General features: G+C 44.1%; 1 protein-coding gene across 1 annotated transcript in view; it reads left to right on the top strand.

Moving 5' to 3' along the window:
- myo1ea (myosin IEa) overlaps nucleotides 1-27,547 on the top strand; it is a 241,425-nt gene that overhangs the window by 138,572 nt on the left and 75,306 nt on the right. The window contains exons 10-17 of the mRNA XM_063065755.1: nucleotides 1,242-1,438; nucleotides 5,434-5,514; nucleotides 8,280-8,366; nucleotides 10,930-11,016; nucleotides 14,717-14,884; nucleotides 17,916-18,001; nucleotides 18,105-18,186; nucleotides 25,206-25,312. Of these exons, the coding sequence (XP_062921825.1) occupies nucleotides 1,242-1,438; nucleotides 5,434-5,514; nucleotides 8,280-8,366; nucleotides 10,930-11,016; nucleotides 14,717-14,884; nucleotides 17,916-18,001; nucleotides 18,105-18,186; nucleotides 25,206-25,312 (895 nt within the window). The remainder of the gene's footprint in view (nucleotides 1-1,241; nucleotides 1,439-5,433; nucleotides 5,515-8,279; nucleotides 8,367-10,929; nucleotides 11,017-14,716; nucleotides 14,885-17,915; nucleotides 18,002-18,104; nucleotides 18,187-25,205; nucleotides 25,313-27,547) is intronic.

Genomic DNA, 27,547 nt, shown 5'->3' with positions numbered 1-27,547 from the left:
CGGGTCTGGAAGGGAGTGGAAGAGCCTCGGATGGTGGAATGGCCAGTACTGGGGGAACATCCTCTACTCTCAGATGTATAGAACCCTCAGCAGAATCCACCTCATTCACACCCGAATGAATTGTGGAGGGGTTAAGATGAATCAGATTTTGCAGTCTGCCAGATTATTCAGCAGGTGGTGAAAGAAGAAGTGATTTCACTGAACATGTAGCATGACCAGCTCCATTCAGTGCATTCCTTCTGAGAGCTGAGGTGAAATGCCCCATCACCTCAGCTGTTCTATGCTCAAGCATAAAACAGTGTGTGACACTGTGGGATCCTAGGGCAGTCTCCTGGTCAGTGCTTAACCCTCTACTGCTATCACCATAGCAGGGTAGTTGTTTGTTATCACACTGGAGGTTTATGCCAGTTTGTTCTGTGGGAACAGGCTGTTGAATTTCTTGATCTGCAGTTATGATCATTTCAAAAACATTTGGCTTTAATGCACTTTGAAGGTGCTGAGAGATGTACAAATGAAAACTCTTTCTCTTACTGCCCATAAAAATGTTTTCTTTAACACAGAACGTAAGTATGGACCTCTCGACACACTTCTAAATTCCAGTTAATACAATCAAGTTAAGTGGCAACACCCCATATCGAGCTCTTGTAATCTATTAATGAGCTCCCTTTATGGGGATGAAGTGAGCTGCTTCAGGGCAGTGAGTATGGTGTTCTGGCAGAAGAAAAACTGAGCTTTCATTATGTTAAAGTAAGGAATTCCTGCTTTGATTCTGAAGGAATTAGGCTGGAATTCCTATTCTAATCCCTGTGGGCAGGAATTGACAGACTCTGATCTTGCATATTGATTTGAGAGCTGACAAAACAATATTATAGTAAATCAAGTCTCTGTATTTCTGTATAAAGGTGTCAGTTTTGTAACATTCTCCATTACTATGGCCAGTGAATAAAGCAGCAGGATTTTCTGCATCTACTCGTATGGTGTATTTTATCTAATATGTGTTGAACTTTTGTGCATTAGCATATGAAAGAGACATCGGTCCTGAAGCAAAGTCTCCCATGTTTGATGGACAGATGAATATACAGGAAATGGAGGGATACTTCTGCCTTTATGTTTGATGCAGACATTGTGGGTAAAAGGGGCCCGTGCCTGTGTTGTGTAGTTCACTGTCCTATGTTCTATGTACGTGACTGAGCAAAGTCCCCTTGCTGGGAGAATAAGTAAACTCTCTTTTCATTTGACAGTCCTGGCATTCCCAGCATTCCTACTTGGTATTAACCAGGAGCGACTGAAAGAAAAACTGACCAGCCGGAAAATGGACAGCAAGTGGGGAGGGAAGTCTGAAACTATTAATGTGACGTTAAACGTGGAGCAAGCCTGCTATACCAGGGATGCACTTTCCAAAGCTCTCCATGCACGCATATTTGACTATTTAGTTGATGTAAGTACTTTCAATTGACCGAGGTGGATCTCTGACGTGAATGGAATTGCCTTGGGATGTCTGTGCTCCCAGTCAGAAAGGCTGTGTGTGGAGGCAAAGGGAGCATTTCCAAGGGGTGGTTCATCAGCGAGCAGCAAATATTTCTTTTCACAGAGCTAGCTGAAGCTCAGGCTTATTGCTGTCATAAACACGCGTGCACAGGGTAAAAGTGACCGCCCGCCCACCTCACCCCCACCTTATTCTGACCTGCCCCCTTCCTTTCTAGTCTGAGCATGAAAAGTCGATTGTTTATTCCCCTCCATAGATGCTGCCTGACCTGCTGAGTTCCTCCAGCAGTTTATGTGTGTTGCTCTGCAACTCCTCCTTTTCATTCATAAGCCACACACCGATACATGGGCAATCCACAGTAACCTATCTAACCCATCGATTTGGAAACCAGGACACAGGAGAATGAACACACACACACACACACACACACACCAGGGTCAGGAGCTGAAGGCCAACATGGTACTTAAAGTGAAAGGGAACAATGCTCAGACAGGATTTAGATGACGGCACGATGGAGTCATGGTTAGCACAACACTTTACAGTACCTTCAACCCAGGTTCAATCCGTGCCACTATCTGAAAGGAGTTTCTATGTTCTCCCTTTGACTACGTGGGTTTCCTCCCACAGTCCAAAGATGTACCGGTTGGTAGGTTAACTGGTCATTGTAAATTGTCCCACGATTAAGCTAGGATTCAATTGGGGGACTGCTGGGTGGCGCGAAGGGCCTATTCCACACTTATCTCAATAAATAAATACTGGAATCAGTATACTGACCGAATGTGTCTCTTTTAACGAACAGGAATACTGTGTTCCACTGTCAGTTGAGCAGAGATCAGCTAATACACTACACTGGTGCCTGGACTCAAAACTAAAAAGCTTTTTACTCTGTGTGACTCAACAGGGCATTTACTGACTGAGATTTTCAAAAGAGGGACAAATCATCACTCTCAACGTTATCATCTTTTATACCACTAGATCAAAGTACTTTCACTAGGAGGCACCATTGTGTGTTACGCACAATTCTCGCAAGTACCGGAAATTCAGCAAAAGGGAACAACCGCTCATAACTTAGATCTTCTCCTCACACAAAGAAACTCTGCCAAATTACTTAGAAAAGTCATTCAGCAGTTTCATGCGAAGGAGAATCTCCCCAGATGGTCCATTGAGCAAAGACATCACCAGGTGTTGCAGTGGCCATGCTACGGATTGGCCTGAGGTAGATGGTGTCACTGGTGGGAGAAGGGAAGTGGAGCTCAATATGGTGAGGTTCAGTGGCCATGAGTTAGAGTAGCAACAATCAGTGGGAATCCCAGAATCAAACAGGGATCGGAAAATTTCTGTGGCTCCAAATAGCCTGTTGATATTTGTGATAGAAAATATTTGATACAGAAGAAAATGGGTTGAGATGCTGGTGTCTCAGTAGGAACTGAGACAGAATGATAGAACAGTGAGCAGGACTGCATGTGGAATAGTTCTGAAGATCTGCCCTTCATAACGAGTTCCCTTCCCTCATCACCTCCCACATCAGCTGCAACTCATATTTGGATACTGAAGCTTGCTCTTGCGCAAATGAATTTACACAGAAGTTTTTGCACATTTTTAGGCAATACTCTGTTTTGGAGGTCAGTACTGCTCCCAAACTACTGTATAATTGAGCAACTTGAAAGCCTGAAAGGCATTGCATGCAAAATCAAACAGATCATGTTTAATTGCAGGTGCCCTGCTGTCCCATTGTTGTGTCACAGGCTCCCCTTTGCTTCTGACGAGGTTTTGTTTTCACTCTGTATCAATGGGGAACTTGGTGCTTGGATTCATTCAATGAGAGGAGTTAGACCACTGCCAAACAAAGTCACTTTTGTGACAGCAACAATGGACCAGATGTGGCAAAAGAACATCTGCAATGACTAGCAAAAATATAATACTCCTCATTTAGTCCACAGGGATCAGTTAAACAGAACAGGCAGGGGATGAGCGTGGGTGAGTGCCCTTTGTTTGAGATATTTTTCCAGGGTCTATTGCAAACTAAATAACCTCACACTCAGTTAATAACACATCATCTGCTACTACGTCTACTTTTTCTCAAACTTGTGCTGATGTTGTTACCTTTAGTTTGTTGTTCATTTTTGCACATGTAGAAGTTGTGCTTAACTTAAGTTTATGTTGACTTATTTATTTATTAATTGAGCTGCAGCCTGGAATAGACCCTTTCAGATCTTTGAGCCACACCGCCCAGCAACCCCTGATTTAATCCTACCTAATCTCGGGACGATTTATAATGACTAATTAACTTACCAACCAATACGTCTTTGGACTGTGGGCAGAAACTGGAGCACCCAGAGGAAACCCACATGGTCATGGGGAGAGCATACAAACGCCTTACAGGTAGTAGTGGGGATTGAACCGGTATCCCTGGTACAGTAAAACATTGGGCTAACCACTACGCTACCACGCCGCCTGCGTCTTGAAATGTGGGGTGGGGGGGTGGAAAGGAGTAGAAGTTGGCAGGTGATAGGTGAGACCAGGTGAAGGAGAAAGAAGTAAGAAGCTAGGAGGTGATAGGTGGAAGAGGTTAAACTGCTGAAAAGGAAGGAATCTGATAGGAGAGGACAGTGGCCCATGGAAACGAAAAGGAAGAGGGTAACCAGAGGGAGGTGATGGACAGTTGAGGGGAAGGGTGAGAGGGGAGGCCGAATGGGGGAATGGAAAAAAAGAGAAGGGAGAGGAGAGAGAAATTACCAGGTTAGAGAAATTGATGTTCTTGCCATCAGGTTGGAGGCTGCATCATGGCAGCAGAAGAGGTGATGGATTGACATGACAGAATAGGAATGAGAAGTCAAATTGAAATGGGTGGCCACCAGGAGATCTTGCTTTTTGCGGCAGACAGAGCGAAGAGAATAGGAAGAGCAAGTGGGAGAGAATATTGCAGGGTCAGAGGAGGGGAATGGGACGAATGGAATTGATCTTCTGGGTAGCCGGATTGAACCAGTTGGCTGAATTGTCCTTTCCATATCCATAATAAGTGAGGAAGGAATCGAGAGATGTCTATTAACTGTTTGGTGTGTTGGAGATCCTTGCCTGAGCTGCAATACACATTCAGTTATATAAACGCATGGGCACGGCACTTTGTATAGAATTTTTCCCTGAAGCAAAGGAGAATGAGGGGAGATTTGATGAGGGTATACACAACTATGAGGGATATAGATAGAGAAAATGCGTGGAAGCTTTTCTACTGAGGTAGGGTGAGACTAGAGCTAGAGATGAAGGTTGAAAGATGATATATTTAAGGGGACCACCTTCACTCAGAGGATGGAGCGAGTGTGGAACAAGTTGCCAGTGGAAACGGTGAATGTGTGTTCAATTGCAACATTTAAGAAAAGTTTGGATACGTATATGGATGGAGGGCTATGGTTCAGGAGCAAGTTGATGCGACAAGGCAGAATAACAGTTCAGCACAGACTAGATGGACTGAAGGGCCTGTTTCTGTGCTGTAGCATTCTGTGACTCTATTTCTGGCACCTGTAGAATTTATCTGCAATGGGGAGAGTAAATGGAGAGAAGAGGGACCTGAACTGATTGCACACGCATGTTTTAATCTAACTCCAGTTTGTGCACATGGATTGATCCATTCTCCTTCAGCTTTGGTTCACCAGTCCCTTATCAAGATTCCATCATATTGGCCCTATGTTGACCATTTCAAGCAAAAATGTTCTCAACTTTCAAAAGATATGACTGACTTATGTACATTTTAATGCCTTCCAGTGACAAGATTCTTTAAAAGCTTTGGTTGAAATTGGCGTTTGGGAAATTTGATATTCTTTTGCCCTTTCAGTGAAGGCATTTTGTTTATATTAGCATTTGACTGAGGCTTTACACTCCAGGGTTATGCCAAGGGCAGCACTGCTTTCCACTGTTCACATACAAACTTGTGGTTTCGTTTGTCTTTCTAGTCCATTAACAAGGCAATGGAGAAGGACCATGATGAGTACAACATTGGTGTCCTCGACATCTATGGCTTTGAGATTTTCCAGGTATGACTTGAGGTTGCAAACTACAAATTGCTTCTGTGCTATTTTTTTCATGTTTCATTCATGAAAATTTAAGTGTCAACTACAAAATTTAAGTGTCAACTACAAAATTTAAGTGTCAACTACAAAATTTAAATGTCAACTAAAATATTTAAAACATACCCACTGCAAATTTTTGACCCTAATAAGAGTGAGTCAGTGCAGTGGGATGTGTGAAGTAATTATGTCTATTAGATTTTTATAAATGTTGATCCCTCTTTCAGACTTGAATAAGACCATAAGATACAGGAGCAGAACTGGGACATTTGGCCCATTGAATCTGCTCTGCCATTTCATCATGACTGATCCAGTTCCCTCTCAGCCCCAGTCTCCTACCCTTCATGCCCTGACCAATCAAGATTCTATCAACCTTTGCCTTGTACTTACCCAACGAATTGGCCTCCACAGCCACCTGTGGCAACGAATTCCTCCTTACCTCTGTTCTAAGTGGATGACCCTCTATTCTGCAGCTGTGTCCTCTGGTCTTAGGCTGCCCCACTGTGGAAAACATTGTCTGCACATCCACTCTATCGAGGCCTTTCAGCATTCTATGGGTTTCAATGAGTTCCCGACTCATTTTTTTCTGAATTCCAGTGAGGACAGGCCTAGAGCATTCAAAAGCTCCTCATATGATAAGCCTTTCAATCCCAGAATCATTTTCGTGAACCTCCTTTGAACTCTCTCCAGTTTCAGCATATCCTTTCTAAGATAAGGGGCCCAAAACTGCTCTCAGTACTCCAAGTGAGACCTCACCAATGTTTTATAAAGTCTCAATATTACATCCTTGCTTTTATATTCTAGTCCTCTCAAAATGAATGCTAACAATGCCTTTGCCTTCCTCACCACTGACTCAATCTGCAAGTTAACCTTTAGGGAACCCGGCATGAGGACTCCCAAGTCCCTTTGCAACTCGGGTTTTTGAATTTTCTCTCCATCCATCTGCCATTTCTTTGCCTATTCTCCTAATCTGTCTAAGTCCTTCTGTAACCTTTCTGTAACCTTTCTGCTTTCTCAAAACTACCCGCCCCTCCACCTATCTCTGTATCACCCACAAACATGGCCACAAAGCCTTCGATTCCATCATCCAAATCATTGACATGTAACATAAAACATTGTGATCCCAACAGACCCCTGTAGAACACTACGTTAGCAGCAGCCAACCAGAAAAGGCTCCTTTATTCCCACTCTTTGCCTCCTGCCATTAATGCTATTTAATTGGTAATGTTTGCAGCACATTATTGAAAGACAGTGACTGGCTTCAATAAGAAGGAAACTGTCTTCTCTTGACATTCAATGGCATTGCTATCTCAGAGATCACTATAGTCAACATATTTGAGATTACTATTGGCAAAGAGTAACAGGGCCAGCACACAAATACAAGCTATAAAAGTATGTAGGTTGCAAAATTTGCCTCTGATTCAGCACTTGGCTGGATGAGTACAGTCAAGTAGTGCGTAGCACCCAGAACGAAGAAACCAAATGTCCACCAACCACCTCCTTAAAAATCATTCCCTCCACCGGGGTAACCTAGAGCTGAGCCTGAGATGTGGAACGTCCTAACCAACAACCCTGGAAGTACATTCAGCACAAGGGAGAGAAGAGAAAGAGAAGCTCACTCCTATCTCTGTGGCCATTTAGGAGTTGGCAACAAATGGTAGCTTTTCCAGCAACAACCTCATCCTGTAAACAAATGAACAAATGGAAATTAGCAGATGACAACTGTTATCTTTCTGCTACATCTGCCCATACACCTCCTCCCTCACCTCCATTCAGGGCCCCAGACAGTCCTTCCAGGTGAGGTAACACTTCAGCTGTGAATCTGCTGGGTTGTCTGTCGTATCTGGTGCTCCCGATGCAGCCTCCTCTGCATTGGTGAGACCCGTCATAAATCGGGGGACCGCTTCGTCGAGTATCTGCCACAAGCGGGACTTCCAGTGACCAAGCATTTTAATTCCGATTCCTGTTCCAATGTTTCATTCCATAGCCGCCTCTTGTGCCAAGCTGAGGCCAATCTCAGGTGGAGAAGCAATACCTCATATTCCGTCTGGGTAGCCTCCAACCTGATGGCACGACTATCGATTTCTCCTTATGGTAAAAAATGTTTCCCCCCCCCCCCACCCTTTTCCCCACTCTGGCTTTCTTTCCTGCCTATTACTTCCCTCTGGTGCCCCTCCTTCTTCCCTTTCTCTTAGACCTGGATACTGATAGTGGATGATCAGCCATGATCACAGTGAATGGCAGTGCTAGCTCGAAGGGCCGAATGGCCTACTCCTGCACCTGTTGTCTATTGTCTATTGTCTCTCCTCTTCTATCCAATTCCTCCTTCTCCAGCCCTTTACCTTTCCCACCAACCTGGCTTCACCTATCACCTTAGAACTATCCTCCTTTCCCTCCCCCCCCCCTTTTATTCTGGCATCTTCCCCCTTTCTTTTCAGTCCTGATGAAGGGTCTCAGCCCTGTTTACTCTTTTCCAAAGATGCTGCCCGATCCATTGAGTTCCTTGAGCATTTTGTGTGTGTTGCTTTGGATTTCCAGCATCCGCAGACTCCCTCATGTTCTCTCATTAGTCTTACATCTGGTATAAATGTTCAAAATGGTTTAATACTTCACTAAGATAGCAGAGAAATGTCAGGCAAGTGTGGGTTTCGTTCCGCCACTGATACTAAATAAAAGCTCTTGTTATGTATCACCACTGTCTGTGCTCTCAAGATCTTCTATTTATTTTGTAGAAAAATGGCTTTGAGCAATTTTGTATCAACTTTGTGAATGAAAAACTCCAGCAGATATTTATTGAGCTCACACTGAAAGCCGAGCAGGTACGTGTAACTGTTTTAATTTATTGAGGATGTCAAAGGGGGGGGCCTGTCATGGATAGACCATTCTTTGCAATGTGATAATTACATTGGGTTTCCATGTAATTTAGTCATACTTCCTGAAACACTCCCAGAGTAATGAGCAGTAGATTTTTTAATAGCATGAGCACAAAGCTAAGCTTGGAAATATTTTGTTTTGCACTTTAGATGGGGTACTGTCCTATTCTGAAACGTTACATGCTCCTATTCAGCATTGTTACTAATATAATTCTTTTACGATTTTCACCACTTCTGTCCATTTTGATTTTTGCTCTGGAATTTGATTGAAATCTGAGACTGGAAGTGTGAAGTTAGATTTCTTTATCTGATTTGCCTGAACCAGGGCTTTGTATTTCAGCTGGCTGGAGCTGCTTGCTTGCCGTAAATCTCAATTACCTAAACAACAATTATTTGCAGCTTCAAAGAATTTCAAGATAATTGAACACTGGTGCCAACCTCGTATGCAAGAGAAGATATCAGTATGAATTTACATCTTTCCCTCTATCCACTGACCCCCTCCCCCCCACTGGAAAGTTTAAACGGAACTGACCCTGGGCAGAGGACAGATAGAACGGCCAAAATCAAACCTTGATTCCGAATGTTGGGTTCTGTTCATTTCGGCTATGTAAGCATTTAGTTGGAATGTGCACTTTCCCTGTAATGAGCATTTGCGCGGGGGGGGGGCGGTGGCGGGGATTGCGGGTAAGAAAATGGCAGCCCTTGTGTACCGAACATGAATGGAGAAAGTAAGGTTGTTAAAATGAAAGAAAATCTTGTGTTTGTTGTTTCAGCGTTAACACTGAAGTCTTTCCAAATAAAAAAGTAAATTGGAAATGAGTCTGAAATGAGTGCAGAAAGAACAGCAGACAAGTGTTTAATATAGTTGCATACATTACATTAACTATGCTGACTGATATCTTTGAAATGTGATCTGTCATGTCTTATAGATGGTTAAACTTGCATCCATCAACATAAGAAGATCTTAGACTTTAAAATCTGCAGTGCTTTTCACAAATGTTAACAATGCACCGTTAATTCTGACTTTAAAACAAACAAGAGCAAATCATTGTTACAAGTATCAAATGCGAATGTAAGCTTCCTAGTGTAAACACTCTTCATCTTCCTCACCTCCAAGCATATAATTGAGACATGCCCAATCTGACACCCTTACCCCAATTAAACAGAGAAGCCTGGAAACCGGATCACCTAACGTCATACTTTTTATACACTGTATGACTCCACTTCAATGAAAAATTAAATGTGATGGAAAATTGAGAACATTTTCTTTCCTCTGCATCTCATGCAGTGATGCACAGGATCCTAAAAATGCAATATGCAACAAAATACCAGTACAGGAGTTTGTAGAAGCAGGTCTACTCATGGAGCTTGCTCCAGGGCCTCTTAATGTACCTGGCTCTATCCCACAGGAAACCACTCCCAACTATGCCTTTCCCAATAATCTGATGACCAAAGATTCCTTTACACCCTCCCACTCCACCACCAGCCCAAATGACCATCTTCCTTTCTCCCTCTGATCTCCAGTATCCTCACTCCTTAATCTCTCTCTCAGTCTCTCTCTCACTCTCTCTCTCTCACACTCTCACACTCACTCTCTCTCTCTCTCACACTCTCACTCACTCTCTCAATCTCATTCTCTCTCTCTCACTCTCACTCTCTCTCACTCTCACACTCTCTCACTCACTCTCTCACACTCTCACACTCACTCTCACTCTCACACTCTCTCACTCTCATTCTCTCTCACTCTCTCACTCACTCTCTCACTCTCTCTCTCACACACTCTCTCACACTCTCACTCACTCTCTCACTCTCTCTCACTCTCTCTCTCTCATTCTCTCTCTCTCATTCTCTGTCTCTCACTCACTCTCTCACACTCTCACACTCTCTCTCTCACACTCACTCTCTCTCACTCATTCACTCTCATTCTCTCACTCTCTCACTCTCTCTCACTCTCACTCTCTCTCACTCTCTCTCTCTTTCACACTCTCACACTCACTCTCTCTCACACTCTCACTCACTCCCTCACTCTCATTCTCTCTCTCTCTCACTCTCTCTCTCATTCACTCTCACACTCTCTCTCACTCTCTCACTCTCATTCTCTCTCTCTCACTCTCACTCTCTCTCACTTTCTCTCTCTCTCTTTCACACTCTCACACTCACTCTCTCTCACTCTCACTCTCTCACATTCTCTCTCTCTCACTCACTTTCTCTCTCTTTCTCACACACTCTCTCACACTCTCTCTCACTCTCACTCTCATTCTCTCTCACTCTCTCACTCTCACTCTCTCTCACTCACACTCTCACTCTCTCTCACTCACTCTCTCTCACTCACTCTCTCACTCTCTCTCTTTCTCTCTCTCTCTCTCACTCTCACTCTCTCTTTCATTCTCTCTCTCTCTCACTCTCTCTCTCACTCACACTCATACAGATTTTGCTCTTGGGAAAGGGCTTGCACCTTATTAACCCTTGTACAGTAGCTAACTGGTCGTTGTATTGTTTCCCCCTTTAGGAGGAATATGTTCAAGAGGGAATTAAATGGACACCAATTGAATATTTCAATAACAAAATAGTCTGTGATCTTATAGAGAACAAAGTTGTAAGTATTTGAACTGATTTCTACACGTACTAAGACTGATGTACAAAACATTTAATCATTTCCCCTGCTTCATTGCTCATCAGCAAAGATCACAGTATTATAGGTATATTTTTGTAATATTTCCAATTTAGCTTATATCTAAGGTAAACAGGTTGGGACCCCACTTATTGGAACTTAGGATTGATGTTACTGACACAGATAAGATTCATAGGGGTCTAAACAGAGGATGCTTCCTTTTGTTGGAGAGTTTCTGAACCAGGGGTTCTGAAGGAGTTGGTACAGGAGCCTAAAGACATCCACTCAAATTCTTAGGAACAGCTTCTTCCCCTCTGTCATCGGATTTCTGAACAGACAGTGAACAACACCTCACGATTGTTTTCTCTTTTTGCATTATTTATTTCTTTTAATTTATTTTGAATATATTTCTATTGTAATTTACAGTTTTTGAATGTGTATTCCAATGTACTGATGCTACAAAACAATAAATTTCACAACAGATGCCAGTGATACTAAACCTGAGAGGGCCAGCAACTTCAAATTCCTCAGCATTATCATTTCAGCGGATCTATCCTCTGTACCATTACAAAGAAAGCACAGCTACACCTCTACTTTATTAGAGCTTTGTGAAGGTTCAGAGTACCAGCTAAAACTTAGACAAACTTCCATAGATGTGCGGTGGAGAGTACACTGACTGGTTGCATCGCGGCCTGGTATGGAAGTGCCAATGCCCTTGAACGGAAAAGCCTACAAAATTAGTAGATGCAGTGCAGTCCCTCATTAATAACATTCAGCTAGTGGACGAAGACCTCCCTGTTATTATGCACATCTACGTGAAATGCTATTGCAGGAAAGCAGTTTCCATTATCACAGACACTCACTATCCAGGCCATGCTCTCTTCTCACTGCTGCCATTTGGAAGAGCATACAGAGGTCTCAGGACCCACACCACCAAGTTCAGGAACAGTTATTACCCCTCAACCATCAGGCTCCTGAACCAGAGGGGGAAATCTCTCACTCTACAACTGAACTGTTCCCACATCTTTATGGACTCAATTTCAAGGACTCTTCATCACATGTTCTTGATGTTTATTGCTTATTAATTATTATTATTTGAGTTTTTTTGCACTTTAGATTGTAAAAATTTTACTTTGAACTTTAATTCTGATTCAGCCACCTACAGAATAAGGGCATGCAGTTAAGACTGTGATGAGGAAGAATTTCTCCTCTTAGAGGGTTGAGCCAATGATTTGTGAAATCCAGCAATGGCATGTGAAATATGCAGAGCATTTAGAAACGTAGGAAGGTAAAAACAATCGGCTATAAATCAGTGTTCCAGTTCAAGATCCTTTATTTCACAGATCCTTGATAACGCTGCAGGCTTCTAATGAATAATGAGGTGGTCATTTGCAAATTAGAGCATCATGTTCTGTCAGTAAGGTAGAAAGGAGTGTCATGTGCTTTCGTGACATCATTGACTAAGCAAGTGATGTCAGCTGAGCCAAGTTAAATCACAGCTGGAAACTTCCAGTCCTGTTTCATGTTAGTCAGGAAGTGGTTTCTGTTGTGTTAGCATCTGGAAAAAAAAGCTTTTATTTCTGATTTGCATATAAAACCAGATGCTTGTTGGACTAATTTCTCAGCTGTGAAATTCTGCCAGTTCACTGATTTCCTTTGATTGTGGTGAGACCGACAATGAGCCCACCCTGTTAGAGGATCACTTAATCATAATGGAAGCCTTGGGATTTCCATGCATGTGGAGTTCATTGCAGGAGTATGATGTTGCTGTCAGTTTGACAATGTGATATCAACAAAGATTATACAGCAGAATTTGTCCCATTAGTTTTAAACTGTGCTTCTACGTATGAGTTGTGTACCAAAAGAGCTTAATGCATCCATTCTTCCCAAAATTACAGTGTCTTCAGACTGTTGGCTCCCACCCATCCTTTGTAGTTTCTTTTACCAATGTCTGTAGTACCTTACCCAGTCAGTCAGAGATTATCGTCGTATGCACAGATGCAATATAAAAAAAACTTGCTTGCTGCCACATCACAGGTACACAGCATCTTATAGGTAGCATTCGCAAATAAAACATAAATTATATACAATTTACATGAAGAACACAATCAGAACAAAGAAAAACAAAGTTCATTTTAGTACAAATTGATCAAAGTGATCATGTAGCTGTTTTTGGACTTGCTGGTGTACATTTGAAGAAAAGATCACAAGATCTGTGATTTCTGAATGCCTCTGCCTTAAAGTTTACATATTTGCCTTTCTTTTATGTTGGGCTGTTCCAAGGAGCTTTGAAAATGACCATGAAGGTGTTTTGAGATCTGCAAAGCCAATTTCACCGATGATCCTGCTGTTTTCCTTACATTCAGCTTCCAAAATCTTGCCACATTTTGCCTTGTGTTGATCAGGGATTTCCAATCTGCTACCTTCTTTATAAAGCTTTCATCTTGGGAATCATCTCTTCCTTATGAAAATGTGGATGAGAGAGAATGAGAGAGGGAAAAAAGTTGCCAACGCCTCATAATCTTCTGTAGTATGTCCTATCTCATTAAGGTACTGGACAATTTTATCCCCATAGGAAAATCCAATTTTATTATGTGGATATCAAGCCCCTTCAATAAATATTTCAAAACATGGACTTTTATCTATCTTTGGTATTTATGCAAGGACTGTTTTCCACTCTGTAAAATATTCATTAAAGATTGTACAGTTTCCTTCCTGGTTTGTGGTCCACAAGAATTCCTCAGTGATCAGACAGCTTGGTGACATCGCATTTGCTGGATGTCGGAGACTCTGTTGAACACAAGCCTCACAATAAACATCAGTAGTCGGAAGAATTCTGTGCCACAGAGAGATCCCTGCATCTGAGCAGGCAGTTTTCTTCAAAATGGACAGCAATGTATCAAAAGAAATATGGACATGTGCACTTTTTTGATCAAAGATTATAGGACTGTGAAATATATTACTAAAAGTAGTGAAAAGCTGACAGATTAATTTTTAAAATGAGTAAGTCTGGGTGACTTCTTGTAAACATTTCCAGAACAGTTTTGTGAACAAGTTCACCTTCGTCAGGACTAACTGAAAGAAGAGGTAGTAAGAGATTTGAAAGTGGGAGGGGGAGGGGAAGATCCAAAATGATAGGAGAAGACAGGAGGGGGAGGGATGGAGCTAAGACCTGGAAAGTTGATTGGCAAAAGGGATACCAGGCTGGAGAAGGGAAAGGATGGGCAAGGAGTTATAGTAAGAGGGACAAAGGGAGAAAAAGAGAGAGAAAATCAACTTATGCCAATCAACTGTCCAGCTCTTGGCTCCATCCCTCCCCCTCCTGTCTTTTCCTATCATTTCGTATCTCCCCCATCCCCTTCCACTTTCAAATCTCTTACTATCTCTTCTTTCAGTTAGTCCTGACAAAGGGTGTTGGCCTGAAACGTCAACCATACCACTTCCTAGAGATGCTGCCTGGTCTGCTGTATTCACCAGCATTTTTTATGTGTGTTGCTTGAATTTCCATTATCTGCAGATTTCCTCATGTTTGCATTGTGAAGAAGTTCGGTTCGTTTCAATGTTGTGAGCTATTAACTCTGTGCAGTAAGTTTTCCTTGCAAAATTAATGCAAGGAATTTACTCACCACTACGGCCTATCTTGATTTGTCTTGGACTGACTGTAACAATCTGTACTGCTTGACAGAACCCACCTGGCATTTTAAGTATCCTGGATGACGTCTGTGCAACAATGCACGCAACGGGAGAAGGAGCAGATCAGACCTTGCTCCAGAAATTGCAGATGCAGATTGGAACCCATGAGCACTTCAACAGCTGGAACCAGGGCTTCATCATTCACCACTACGCAGGCAAGGTAACCAAGCATAATGAAGGGGAAAAAGTTCACACTGGAATGTGATGCCTACGAGTCTCTGTGTGACTGTGATCAGAGTTGGTAATACTGCCCTGTGATGGGAATCGGGTTCTGAGCAGCTCAGAGGAGGTCCAGGTCAGCCACCACTCCATCTAGAACCGAAGCCGATAGTGACAACGGGTTTGGGTTTTAGTGTCACAGGGCAATACAGCACAGGTACAGGCCCTTCAGCCCAACCAGACCATGCTGACCGCAGTGTCCACGCATCTCGTCCAAATTTCCTGTATTTGGCCCATATCCTGCCTCTTCATATGCCTATCCAAATGGTTAGGTTGAGTTGTTCTCCGATCTTGGCAATTCACTTGCAAACGTCTTGTTGTTACTGGGCAAAAACTTGCACAACACAAGATTGTTGCTTACACTGGTCATTACAAAGTAGAAAGAACATTGATGAAGAACACCAGCCAAACCTTGTGTGGCCCCTCCATTCATTGTATATCAATTTGGTATTGAGCTCCATTCCAAACATGTTTTCCCAAGGAAATTCCCAGTCTGTGGCTGCAAGAGGAGTGGAGCCCAGTCCTGTTGGCTTACATGCACATGATCTCCAATCTGATGAAGGACCCCACTTTCTTCATTTTCCCAGGACCCTAAATCCGTGGAATTCTTTACCTGCTGTGGTTTTCACTCCATACCAGGCTTGCAAACTCCAAGCCTATCATTACCTGCTTAAACCCTTTTCAACCTCACTGCTAATCTGCACCGACTCTTCACTGAGTCTTCAGACTCCTTCCCGCTTGTGTGATTTAGAAAGCAGAATGCAACTAAGACGATGTCTATTAACAAGTTATTTGGTGGTGGTGTTAAGATTAGATTTCCCTCTGGTCACTCCTATCTAGTACATTGCTATTGTTTTAATAGGATGTAGCAGTCCTGTGTTTGACTAATTAATTTGTTGACAATATATACTGCAGACATTACATACCAGGAAAAGGTTAAAAGTTGTTGAGGAAACATCGTATGATTTACAAAGCACTAAGACTCGCTGGAAGAACTCCAGAACAGTTGTACAATCAGTATTACAATTAGACCAAAAGTGTTAACCCAAGTTTTGGGAAACGCTTTCAACTTGGATTAGAAAAGCTAGGAACTGCAGCTATAAGCAGTAAATCTGTTACCACAAATCATTTCTCATTCATTTTTTTGCAATATTAGTAAGTCTAAGATCACATGGCTAGGCTTCCTGTTCCTATCTGTCTCCGGGCTTGGCTCCAATTGGAATCCAATGGTGAAGCCAGTTCTCCACAGTCTCCCCTGTATTACCTTGTAAAACCTGTGTCTCTGATGAGACCCCCTTTACGTTAATAAAAAAAACCCAACCTAAAGAACAAGAATGGTAAGAGTTTTCCTCTTATTTTACCTTAAATTATCTCATTACTTTAAATTAACTTTTTAATTGTATACGTTTTTATTTTCTGATATTATTTTATAGTCATTTAGACTCGGAGTGGTACGGTAGTGTAGTGGTTAGCACAACGGTTTATAGTACCAGCGACCAGGTTTCATTTCCCACCTCTGCCTGTAAGGAGTTCGTACGTTCTCTCCGTGAACACGTGGGTTTCCTCCGGGTGCTCCGGTTTCCTCCCACAGTCCAAAGACATACCGGTTGGTAGGCTAATTGGTCATTGTAAATTGTCCTGTGCTTAGACTAGGATTAAATTCGGAGATTGCTGGTAGGGAGGCTCAAAGTACCAAAAGGGCGTATCCACGCTATACCTCAATAAATAATAGAAACAAATAAACTTGCTACAGCATTGACAGCTTTATAGTTGAACGATCAAAATAAGCTTTCAGTGTCAACACAAATAATTTCAGCCTTCGCTATATTCCTTAACATCTTACTTTGCCCTTTCACTCTTCCATTCACCAACAACCATCTGTGATCGTCTGACTAAGCTGACTCGTGTGATTAGTGTCCCTGTGGGAATCTGGTTTGGAGCGCTGGCTCCAAATGTGAATGTGGACCCTTTTCCTCCTCTAGTTGAAGCTGAACATTCAAAGAGGGTTGGGAAAGCACTCAGTCTTTGATCACAATTGCTGAGAGAGTGTTGGCCACCAGCCACTCTCACTGATTCCAGGCAGACAGTGCAAGCTCTCTCAACATTTGACCCCTTTCCATTGCAGCAACCTAACAAAGCAGGGTGATCTTTCTGGACGTAACAAGGAAGGTGTATGTGGCTTGAAATCTGTAGAATAGGAGTGACAGGAATTCTCAAACAATTATAGAGACATAAAAGTACTAAAGAGGCCCTTCAGCCCATTGAGTCCCTACCAGCTATCAACCACCCATTTTTATTAATTATATTTAGTTTCTTATTGCCCCACACTTTCATTAACATCCCCCCCCCCACAGATTCTATCACACACTAGACGTTAGGGTAGTAGTTCCCAACCAGGGATCCATGAACCCCTCTGTTAATGGTAGGGCTCCATGATGGGGGGGAAAAAAGGTTGGAAACCCCTGCATTAGGGACCATTTACTGTGGCCAATTATTAATAAGAATCTGCATGTCTTTGGATTGTGGGAGAAAACTGGAGGACCCTAAGGAAATCCCCCCAGGGGAGACATGCAGACTCCACACTGAAGGACCTGAGGTCAGAATTGAACCCAGGTCTCTGGCACTGTGAGGCTGTGGCCTGACTGACTGCACCACTGCACCATCAGTTTTGCATTATCTGCATCAAATTCTGTTTGATGCATTGGCTTTCTATTTACTCAGAAGAAATCTGAGATGGTTTGCGTTTGTATACAGCTGTGAATAATGGGAAATATGTGTTTATCTGTTAACTTCATTCTTCTAGAGGGTCAGGTTGAGGAAACAGATGTCTGGTTTATTCTGAAGATCAGAATAAGTTTCTCTAGCATTAACTCTGCTGTGACTGTTAGTGGAAATGTTTTGAAAATAATTCTTGCTAGACATGTGAATGGGAAAGTAGTGTTCAGACCATTGAATTTTCCCTTCCCGCCCAGGTGTCCTACAACGTGGAGGGATTCTGCGAGCGGAATCGAGACGTTCTTTTCACCGACCTCATTGAACTCATGCAGAGCAGTGAGCTGTAAGTCGAAGGGGGGCTGGTTTAGTGTGAGCATGCTGCGTTTTGAGCTGAGTGAAGAAGTTGCTTTGCCTGCATGCTAATTTGATTTGTTGCTGCTTCACAGCCCCTTCATTCGTGCACTTTTTCCCGAAAGTCTGCAAGCCGAAAAGAAAGGTCGCCCCACTACAGCTGGCAGCAAAATTAAGGTATTTTCAGCCTTCTCTTCTCTTCGATGGTCCCTTGGGTTGAGGATACTTGCTTCTGAAGTGACTGATAAACCCAGTGTGGCTCTTGTAGAGCCTGGCAGAGGTTTCTCTACTTTGAACAGTTGCGGGCCAGAGATTCCCAACAGCTGTAGAGATGTTGCACACTTCCAAGGAGGCTTTGAGATCATGCTGGAATCATTTGCTCGCTCCACTCAGTAATATGATGTTGCAGAGGAGCTCAGAATAGAGTCTGGTATTGGGGATGTGAACGATATGACTTGGTTTCCTGTAGCTGGAGGTTCTGGTGTGGGGAAAGGTGCTGAGCTTGTTTAGCTTATCCTGCCAGTGGAGTTTAATTTGGAGCCAACATTGATGGTATCTTGGTGGGCTGTAGTTAGCCCATGTTTTGGAAGCGATCACTGCTGCCCATAAGTTTCCTGCCAGCGTTAGGTCTTGACCTTTAACCTTTTCCTCCAGCAGCCAGAAGCTGCCCTCATGCAGTGAAGACAGCAGTGAATTATCTGTTTTTCCAAAAGGAATGGCTCCTAAGAGACAGCAAGTAGTCCACTTTATCTAGGGTCACATCATGGATCATGTCTGAAGTTGGTTTTGTATATATGTACGGGACTTTCATATTAGAATTAGTTTATTATTGTCACATATACCGAGGTACAGTAAAAAACCTGCCTTGCATACTGTTCATACAGATCAAATCATTACACAGCGCATTCAGGTAGTACAAGGTAAAACAGTAACAGAATGTAGCACAACGAGTAACAGGTAAGAGAAAGTATAGTTCAGGTAGACAATAAAATGGAAGATCATAGCGTGGTAGACTGTGAGGTCAAGAGCCCACCTTATAGTACAAGGGAACAATTCAATAGCCCTGCAACAGCGAAGTACAAGCTGTCCGGGTAGTACGTGCGTTCAGGCTTTTGTACCTTCTGCCTTGATGGGAGAGGGAAAAAGAATTTAACGCAGATAAGTGTGAGGTGTTGCACTTTGGGATGACCAACCAGGGTAGGTCTTGCACGATGAGCATTAGGGCACTGAGGAGTGCCGTAGAATAGAGGATTCTGGGAATACAGGTCCATAATTCTGTGAAGTGACGACACAGGTAGATAGGGTCATAAAGAAACCCTTTGGCACATTGGCCTTCTCAAATCAATGTATTGAGCACAGGAGTTTGGATGTTATGAAGAAATTGCATAAGACATTGGTGAGGCCTAACTTGGAGTATTATTTGCAGTGTTGGTCACCTATCTACAGGATTGAAAGAGTGTGAGAAAATTTACAAGTATAGTGCGTGGACTTGAGACCCTGAGTTACAGGGAAAGATTGAACAGGTTAGCACTTTATTCCCAGGACTGTATAAGATTGAGGGAAGGTTTGATAGAGGTATACAAAATTGAGGGGTATAGATAAGGTAAATACGAGCAGGCTTCTTCCACTGAAGTTGGGTGGGACTACAATCAGAGGTCATGGGTTAAGAGTGAAAGGTGAAATGTTTAAGGGGAACATGAGGGAGATCTTCTTCACTCAGAGGGAGGTGAGAGTGTGGAAGAAGCTGCCAGCGCAAGTGGTGGGTTTGGGTTCCATTTCAACATTTAAGAGAAATTTGGATGAGAGGGTAGTGGTCCAGGTGCAGGTTGATTAATAGCTCAGCATGGACTAGATGGGCCGAATAGCCATTTTCTGTGCTGTAGTGTCCTATCCCTCCATGACTAAGAGAATATCCAGCATTGTTGGGGTCTTCGAATATGCCAACTACTGAGGCAGCAAGAAGTATAGACAGAAAATTGTGAATCTTCAGTGTCAGCTTCAATTACTAAAATGCTTCCATGAACAAGCCATGAATGGCTTGGGGCTTGGCCTCTGAACGTACAACTGCAGAAGTATCCTCTACAATTCACTGACTGAGCTGGGAGTAAGAGTGGCCTTGGAGCAGAGACAACAGAGACTGAACCATTTTCCATTTGTCCTATGTATTATCTCACCTCAGCCAGGAGCCTGTGGGGGATGAGGTTCAGCTTTGTGGTCAGAAGGGTTGAGAAAATTATTGGGACCAAGAGGCAACCTTCGCTGGAGTTAGGGGTATTGCTGCTCCATTGGCTCAGATCACAGTTTCCAAGCAGTCAATTAGCAGAAGGGGAGGTGGTTTGCAGCCAAATTTGAGGAGATAGTCCTCCATCTCTCCTAGAAAAGTCCATATTAAAGGCTGATTGAAAGCAAGCTGAGAACACAGAAGGTGCAGAGGAGAAAGAACAGAAGGAAGAGAGAAAAGGAGGTGAGGAGATATCAAGTGTAGGAAATAATGAAGGGCGAGAGAGGGGAGTGAGTGTGGGGACAAGGGCAGACTGAGATCAAGGGCGGGAGGAGTAAAGGAAGGGTGGGGGGTGGAAAGCACAAAGGAGGTAATGAGTAAGGACTTTTGAGCCTGTGCCAGCCCATGTGTCCCTGTGTGTGTAGGACAGCAAGTGTTCTCCAGTTCCCTGCCTTGCTCTGCAAAGTCTGTGTGGTAACCGATGTGTTAGCAGCCAGGTTTCAACTTCCAGACTTCCAATCAACCTTCAAGCTTCGATCTTCAATAGCGACCATGGACTAGCTGATGACAGGACCCTAAACTGCAGACTCAAACTCCGAGCACATTGATGCCTCCTGCTTGCAAGGACATTCGATTCCGGGAACCATCGACATGGGACAGCCCGTCATCCACGGATGCCCTTAGTCACCCATCCAACTGAACTGAACCATGCATGCAAAAGGCTGGAGGAACTCATCAGGCCAGGTCCTGATGAAGGGTCTTGGCCCAAAATGTCAACTGTTTACTCTTTTCCATAGTTCCTGCCTTGCCTGCTGAGTTCCTCCAGCACTTTGTGTGGGTCGCTTTGATTTCCAGTGTCTGCAGTAAGTCTGAGCCGTGATCTTGACAGTATCCACAACTGAACACCACCTTGTTGGAAGCTCCACAAGTAACTATGACAGTGGATGTGATCTTCATCATCCAACAACTCTAAGAGCAATGCAGGGAACAGCGAAGACTATAGTACATGCCCTTTCAGCCATGGCTTTTTCAGTAACTAGCATTCCATTCTGTCTACCTTTGGGCACCAAATCACAACCCTGGACTGTCCCTAGTGTACCACACAGTACAGGGTCCAGTGACCTATAGTACAATAGGCTGAGCACGTCCTAACCTCAACAGCACAACTGTCACAGCTCCCCTTTACAAAGAACATAGAATAATACAGCACAGTACAGGCCCTTCGGCCCACAATGTTGTGCTGACCCTCAAACCCTGCCTCCCATATAACCCCCCACCTTAAATTTCTCCTTATACCTGTCTAGTAGTCTCTTAAATTTCACTAGTGTATCTGCCTCCACCACTGACTCAGCCAGTGCATTCCACACACCAACCACTCTGAGTAAAAAACCTTCCTCTAATATCCCCCTTGAACTTCCCACCCCTTACCTTAAAGCCATGTGCTCTTGTATTGAGCAGTGGTGCCCTGGTGAAGAGGTGCTGGCTATCCACTCTATCTATCTATTCCTCTTAATATCTTGTATACCTCTATCATGTCTCCTCTCATCCTTCTTCTCTCCAAAGAGTAAAGCCCTAGCTCCCTTAATCTCTGATCATAATCCATACTCTCTAAACCAGGCAGCATCCTGGTAAATCTCCTCTGTACCCTTTCCAATGCTTCCACATCCTTCCTATAGTGAGGCGACCAGAACTGGACACAGTACTCCCAAGTGTGGCCTAACCAGAGTTTTATAGAGCTGCATCATTACCTTGTGACTCTTAAACTCTATCCCTCGACTTATGAAAGCTAACACCCCATAAGCTTTCCTAACTACCCTATCTACCTGTGAGGCAACTTTCAGGGAGCTGTCGACAAGTACCTCCAGATCCCTCTGCTCCTCCACAGTACCAAGTATCTTGCCATTTACTTTGTACTCTGCCTTGGAGTTTGTCCTTCCAAAATGTACCACCTCACACTTCTCCAGGTTGAACTCCATCTGCCACTTCTGAGCCCACTTGTGCATCCTATCAATGTCTCTCTGCAATCTTTGACAATCCTTTACACCGTCTACAACACCACCAACCTTTGTGTCGTCTGCAAACTTGCCAACCCACCCTTCTACCCCCACATCCAGGCCGTTAATAAAAATCACAAAAAGTAGAGATCCCAGAACAGATCCTTGTGGGACACCACTAGTCAGAATCCTCCAATCTGAATGTACTCCCTCCACCACCACCCTTTGCCTTCTGCAGGCAAGCCAATTCTGAATCCACCTGGCCAAACTTACCCGGATCCCATGCCTTCTGACTTTCTGAATAAGCCGACCGTGAGGAACCTTCACATCCACTGCACTACCCTCATCTATATGCCTGGTCACCTCCTCAAAGAACTCTTATCAGGCTTGTTAGACACGATCTGCCCTTCACAAAGCTATGCTGACTGTCCCTGATCAGACCATGATTCTCTAAATGCCCATAGATCCTATCTCTAAGAATCTTTTCCAACAGCTTTCCCACCACAGACGTAAGGCTCACTTCTCTATAATTACCCGGACTAATCCTACTACCTTTTTTGAACAAGGGGACAACATTCACCTCCCTCCAATCCTCCGGTACCATTTCCGTAGACAACGAGGACATAAAGATCCTAGCCAGAGGCTCTGCAATCTCTTCCCTCGCCTCGTGGAGCAGCCTGGGGAATATTCCGTCAGGCCCTGGGGACTTATCCGTCCTAATGTATTTTAACAACTCCAACACCACCTCTCCCTTAATATCAACATGCTCCAGAACATCAACCTCACTCATATTGTCCTCACCATCATCAAGTTCCCTCTCATTGGTGAATACCGAAGAGAAGTATTCATTGAGGACCTCGCTCATTTCCACAGCCTCCAGGCACATCTTCCCACCTGTTTTTCTAATCAGTCCTACCTTCACTCCTGTCATCCTTTTTTCCTTCACATAATTGAAGAATGCCTTGGGGTTTTCCTTTACCCTACTCGGCAAGGCCTTCTCATGCCCCCTTCTTGCTCTTCTCAGCCCCTTCTTAAGCTCCTTTCTTGCTACCCTATATTCCTCAATAGACCCATCTGATCCTTGCTTCCTAAACCTCATGTATGCTGCCTTCTTCCACCTGACTAGATTTTCCACCTCACTTGTCACCCATGGTTCCTTCACCCTACCATTTTTTATCTTCCTCACCGGGACAAATTTATCCGTAACATCCTGCAAGAGATCCCTAAACATCGACCACATGACCATAGTACATTTCCCTGCAAAAATTTCATCCCAATTCACACCCGCAAGTTCTAGCCTTATAGCCTCATAATTTGCCCTTCCCCAATTAAAAATTTTCCTGTCCTCTCTGATTCTATCCTTTTCCATGATAATGCTAAAGGCCAGGGAGCAGTGGTCACTGTCCCCCAGATGCTCACCCACTGAGAGATCTGTGACCTGACCCGGTTCATTACCTAGTACTAGATCTAGTATGGCATTCCCCCGAGTCGGCCTGTCAACATACTGTGACAGGAATCCATCCTGGACACACTTAACAAACTCTGCCCCATCTAAACCCTTGGAACTAATCAGGTGCCAATCAATATTAGGGAAGTTAAAGTCACGCATGATTAACAACCCTGTTATTTTTGCACCTTTCCAAAATGTTTAGAAGCCGAGAAGATGTTACTGCTAAATTGCTTTCCCTTGTAGACTGTGAGGGGCTGGAAAAAGAGAGGAAACAGTATCACAGCTTAGTCACCTTCCGCTGCTGGAGCTGAGTCAGCTTGGTGAGAAGGTTAAGCAGCAGGCCGGCCTAAGGGGAAGCTGAGAACAGACGGCGTTCATGCTGCTAACACCAGTCACAGTAAACCAAGATGCAGAAGAGAGACCAGTGCAGACAGAATGTTAAAACAACCTCAGTTGTCAGGTGAACTCTGAACTGAGCTTACAATTTCTACAGACGTACAAATTTCTGAGAGCATTCTGACTGGATGATGATATGAATCAGCTGCACCTTTCCTGCCATAACTGCCTGTTATGAACCGAGGTTCCAGTGCACAGGATCACAAGAGACTGCAGAGAGCTGTAGGTTCAGCCTACTCCAGCAGGGGAACAAGCCTCCCCACCATCGAGAGCATCTTCAAAAGGAGGAATCCTTCATCCAGGACGTCCCCCCTTCTCATTGCTATCAGCAGAGAGGAGACACAGGAGCCTGAAGACCCACACCCAACATTTTAGGAACAGCTTCTTTCCCCCCGCCATCAGATTTCTGAACGGTCCATGAACACTACATCTCTTTTCCCTTTTGCAGTATTTATTTTTATTGTAACAGAGGTTTTTATGTTATTCACTCTATTGCTGACAAACGCCACATTTTTTGACATATAATAAACTTGATCATTTAAACTTTAAAACTGCTGCTTGGTTGCACCTTCGTTTCTCTTGGATTCCTGACAAATTTTTACGTTATTATTTCTGGCTGTTCCATCAGTTTTGTTTTAATCACCCATCTGGCAGCTGATCTGATGTGTGAGTTGGTTTACTGTACACTAACCAAGTGCCATTGCTGTGTGCTGTTGAAACAATGGGCAGCCTTCAGTGTTGTTTGCAGGCAGGCTGGGCCACAGCCAGCAGCCTTGATCTGTTTAGAGAGGCACGTTCACACTGGTCTGCCCCTTCTCTGGGTTAGAGTCGAGTGGTACTGTAAAGAAATGCTCTGGATAGACAAAGTCACTTCAAGCTGATTGATGGGGACGTTTCTGAGGATTTGAAGTTGGTTTGTAACTCTTGAGCAGTAAAGCTCAATGTTGACAGAGAATGAAGAGTTTCCTTTCTCGTGCACTTCTGAAAGAAACATGATCTCTAATCAGTTGTGTAACCCTGGATCGTCTTGTTGGATTGTTCTGAGCACTGACGTCCCTCACACATACTGTTTCTCTCTGAATCCTCAGATTATTTCCTGCATGCTCTGACTTTAGCTTTGTTTTGTCTTTTTCAGAAACAAGCCAATGACCTGGTGAGCACTCTGATGAAGTGCACCCCCCACTATATCCGCTGCATCAAACCCAATGAAACCAAGAAGCCCAGAGACTGGGAGGAGAGCAGGTGAGAGCAAGCAACTGAACTGGCCATCCTAATCACTCACCCTGTCCCTTCTACACTTGTTGCACTCCATCCACTGAATTGTGTGGGGGAGCAAGTCCCCATGATCACCCGACTTCTGTGTTTTAATTTGGACAGCTCAGGTTACTGACTGGAGGCTTGGGGCTTCACTGCTGATCCTGACTCCCATCTCCAACAGGCTTGCATCTGGACACGAGGCGCAGTGTGGCCTTGGGTGAGGGGACACTGCAGTGGTGTCCGGGTGGCAGACTGGGCCTGGTATCTTCCTGCAGTGTTATGTACTGTTAGGCAAATGTTGCTGCCCCTGCTGTACTGCACCACCAGTGGCGGCAGTGACTGGAGAGGGTGAATTTTCCCATCGTCAGGGGCAGCACCACTGCCGTGAGGGGGCAGAGTGAGTCCCAGCATTATCGAGAACAGACCTGAGCAGGGCAGAGAGTCTCAAGCACCTGGGCCTCTCTGCATGGCCTGCCCCTGGGAACTGCTGGTGGTTCTATCGTCAAATAACCAGCATCAGAGTGGTTGTGTATGCACCATTGGCCTGGCGGATCAATCCAGAGTGGGGGGGGCCAGGGGCTGGGGTGGGGCACCCGCACCCGACGGACTGCAATCATGATGATCCCTTAGCCACTCGGCAAAGGCCAATAAAAAGAAATAAGGTGTAAGTGGAGCAGCCTTTGTTGGAGTGAACAGTGCTAGAGTGGTTAGGCTTGGGCGAGAACAGGTGGAGACTGTAAGTAGGTTTCTAGTAAGTATGTTTTTCTCTTTCTATGTCTGTTAGCAGTGGTCCCCAACCACCGGGCCACAAAGCATGTGCTACCAGGCCACGAGGAAACGATATGATTTGGCAATATGAAACGATATGAGTCAGCTGCACCTTTCCTCATTCCCTGTCCCGCACTGTTGAACTTGAACATAGAGTTGCCAACTGTCCCGTGTTAGCCGGGACATCACGTATATTCGGCTAAATTGGTTTGTCTCATATTGGACCACCCTTGTTCCATATTTCCCATGCTAAGGTAGAGCATTCCTATGAAACCATTGAAAGCCGAAATGGCGTAAAGCGAAGAAGCAATTACCATTAGTTTATATAGGAAAAAATTTTGAGCGTTCCCAGACCCAAAAAATAACCAAATCACACATAACACATAAAACCTAAAATAGCACTAACATACAGTAAAAGCAGGAATGATATGATGAATACACAGACTATATAAAGTAGAAATACTTAACAGAATCGGGAAGATTACGCCAAAGCCAATTTGTAGAAAAAGAATTGGCACTTTTACGCATGCGCACATCACACATGCACACGCTGGTGCCCGCGCAAGGCTTCATGGTCATGGTAGTCTTTCTCAGGGTAAACACAAGTGTCCCGTATTTGACTGTTACCTTTGTCCCTTATTTGGGAGTGAGAAAGTTGGCAACCCTAACTGTAAAAGACATGTTGAGGTGAGTTTAACCCTACTTGAACACCACCCCCCATCCCCGGTCGGCCAGTCCGCAAGAATATTATTAATATTAAACCGGTCCACGGTGTAAGAAAGGTTGGGGACCCCTGTATTAGTACATAGCTGTGTGGTGAAAATGGATCCAGGGTTAGTGGTATATTCTTTGTGTGAGATGTGGGAATTCTGGAGAGCTCCAAGTGACTTTTGGCTAATATGAGAGGAAGAAGAGGTGACATATCGCAGGTACAGGGAATAATTCACCCCAGAAGGCAGGTACCTAGGTGAGTGTCAGGAGGGGGAGGGGGAAAGGGAATAGGCGGCCAGTTCAGTGTACCTCTGTGGCAATTCCCCTCAGTAATAAGTATACTCCTCTAGATACTGTTTGGGGACGGGGGAGGGGGATATGACCTACCAAGAGGAAACTGCAGAGACCAGGTCTTTGGCACTGAGTCTGGCTCTGTGGGCCAGACAGGGGAGAGGAAAAGAGAAGTGCAGTAGTGATCGGGGATTCCATAGTCAGAAGAGCAGATGGGAGATTCTGTGGACATAAGAAGAGACACCTGGATGGTATGTTGCCACCCAGGTGCCAGGGTCAGGGATATCTCGGATCGGGTTCATGGCATCCCAAAGGGGGAGGCTGAGCAACTGAAACTGGTGGTACATTTTGGTAGGAAAAGGCATAAAATTCTGAACTGAGAACATAGGGAGCTAGGGAGAAAGCTGAAAAGCAGGTCCTCCAGGGTTGTCATCTCTAGATTGTTCCCTG

Source organism: Mobula hypostoma, chromosome 13 (assembly GCF_963921235.1).
Source record: "Mobula hypostoma chromosome 13, sMobHyp1.1, whole genome shotgun sequence".
Taxonomy (NCBI): Eukaryota; Metazoa; Chordata; class Chondrichthyes; order Myliobatiformes; family Myliobatidae; genus Mobula; species Mobula hypostoma.
Note: the sequence above shows the minus strand (reverse complement) of the source record. Positions and strands in the feature narration are given on the sequence as shown.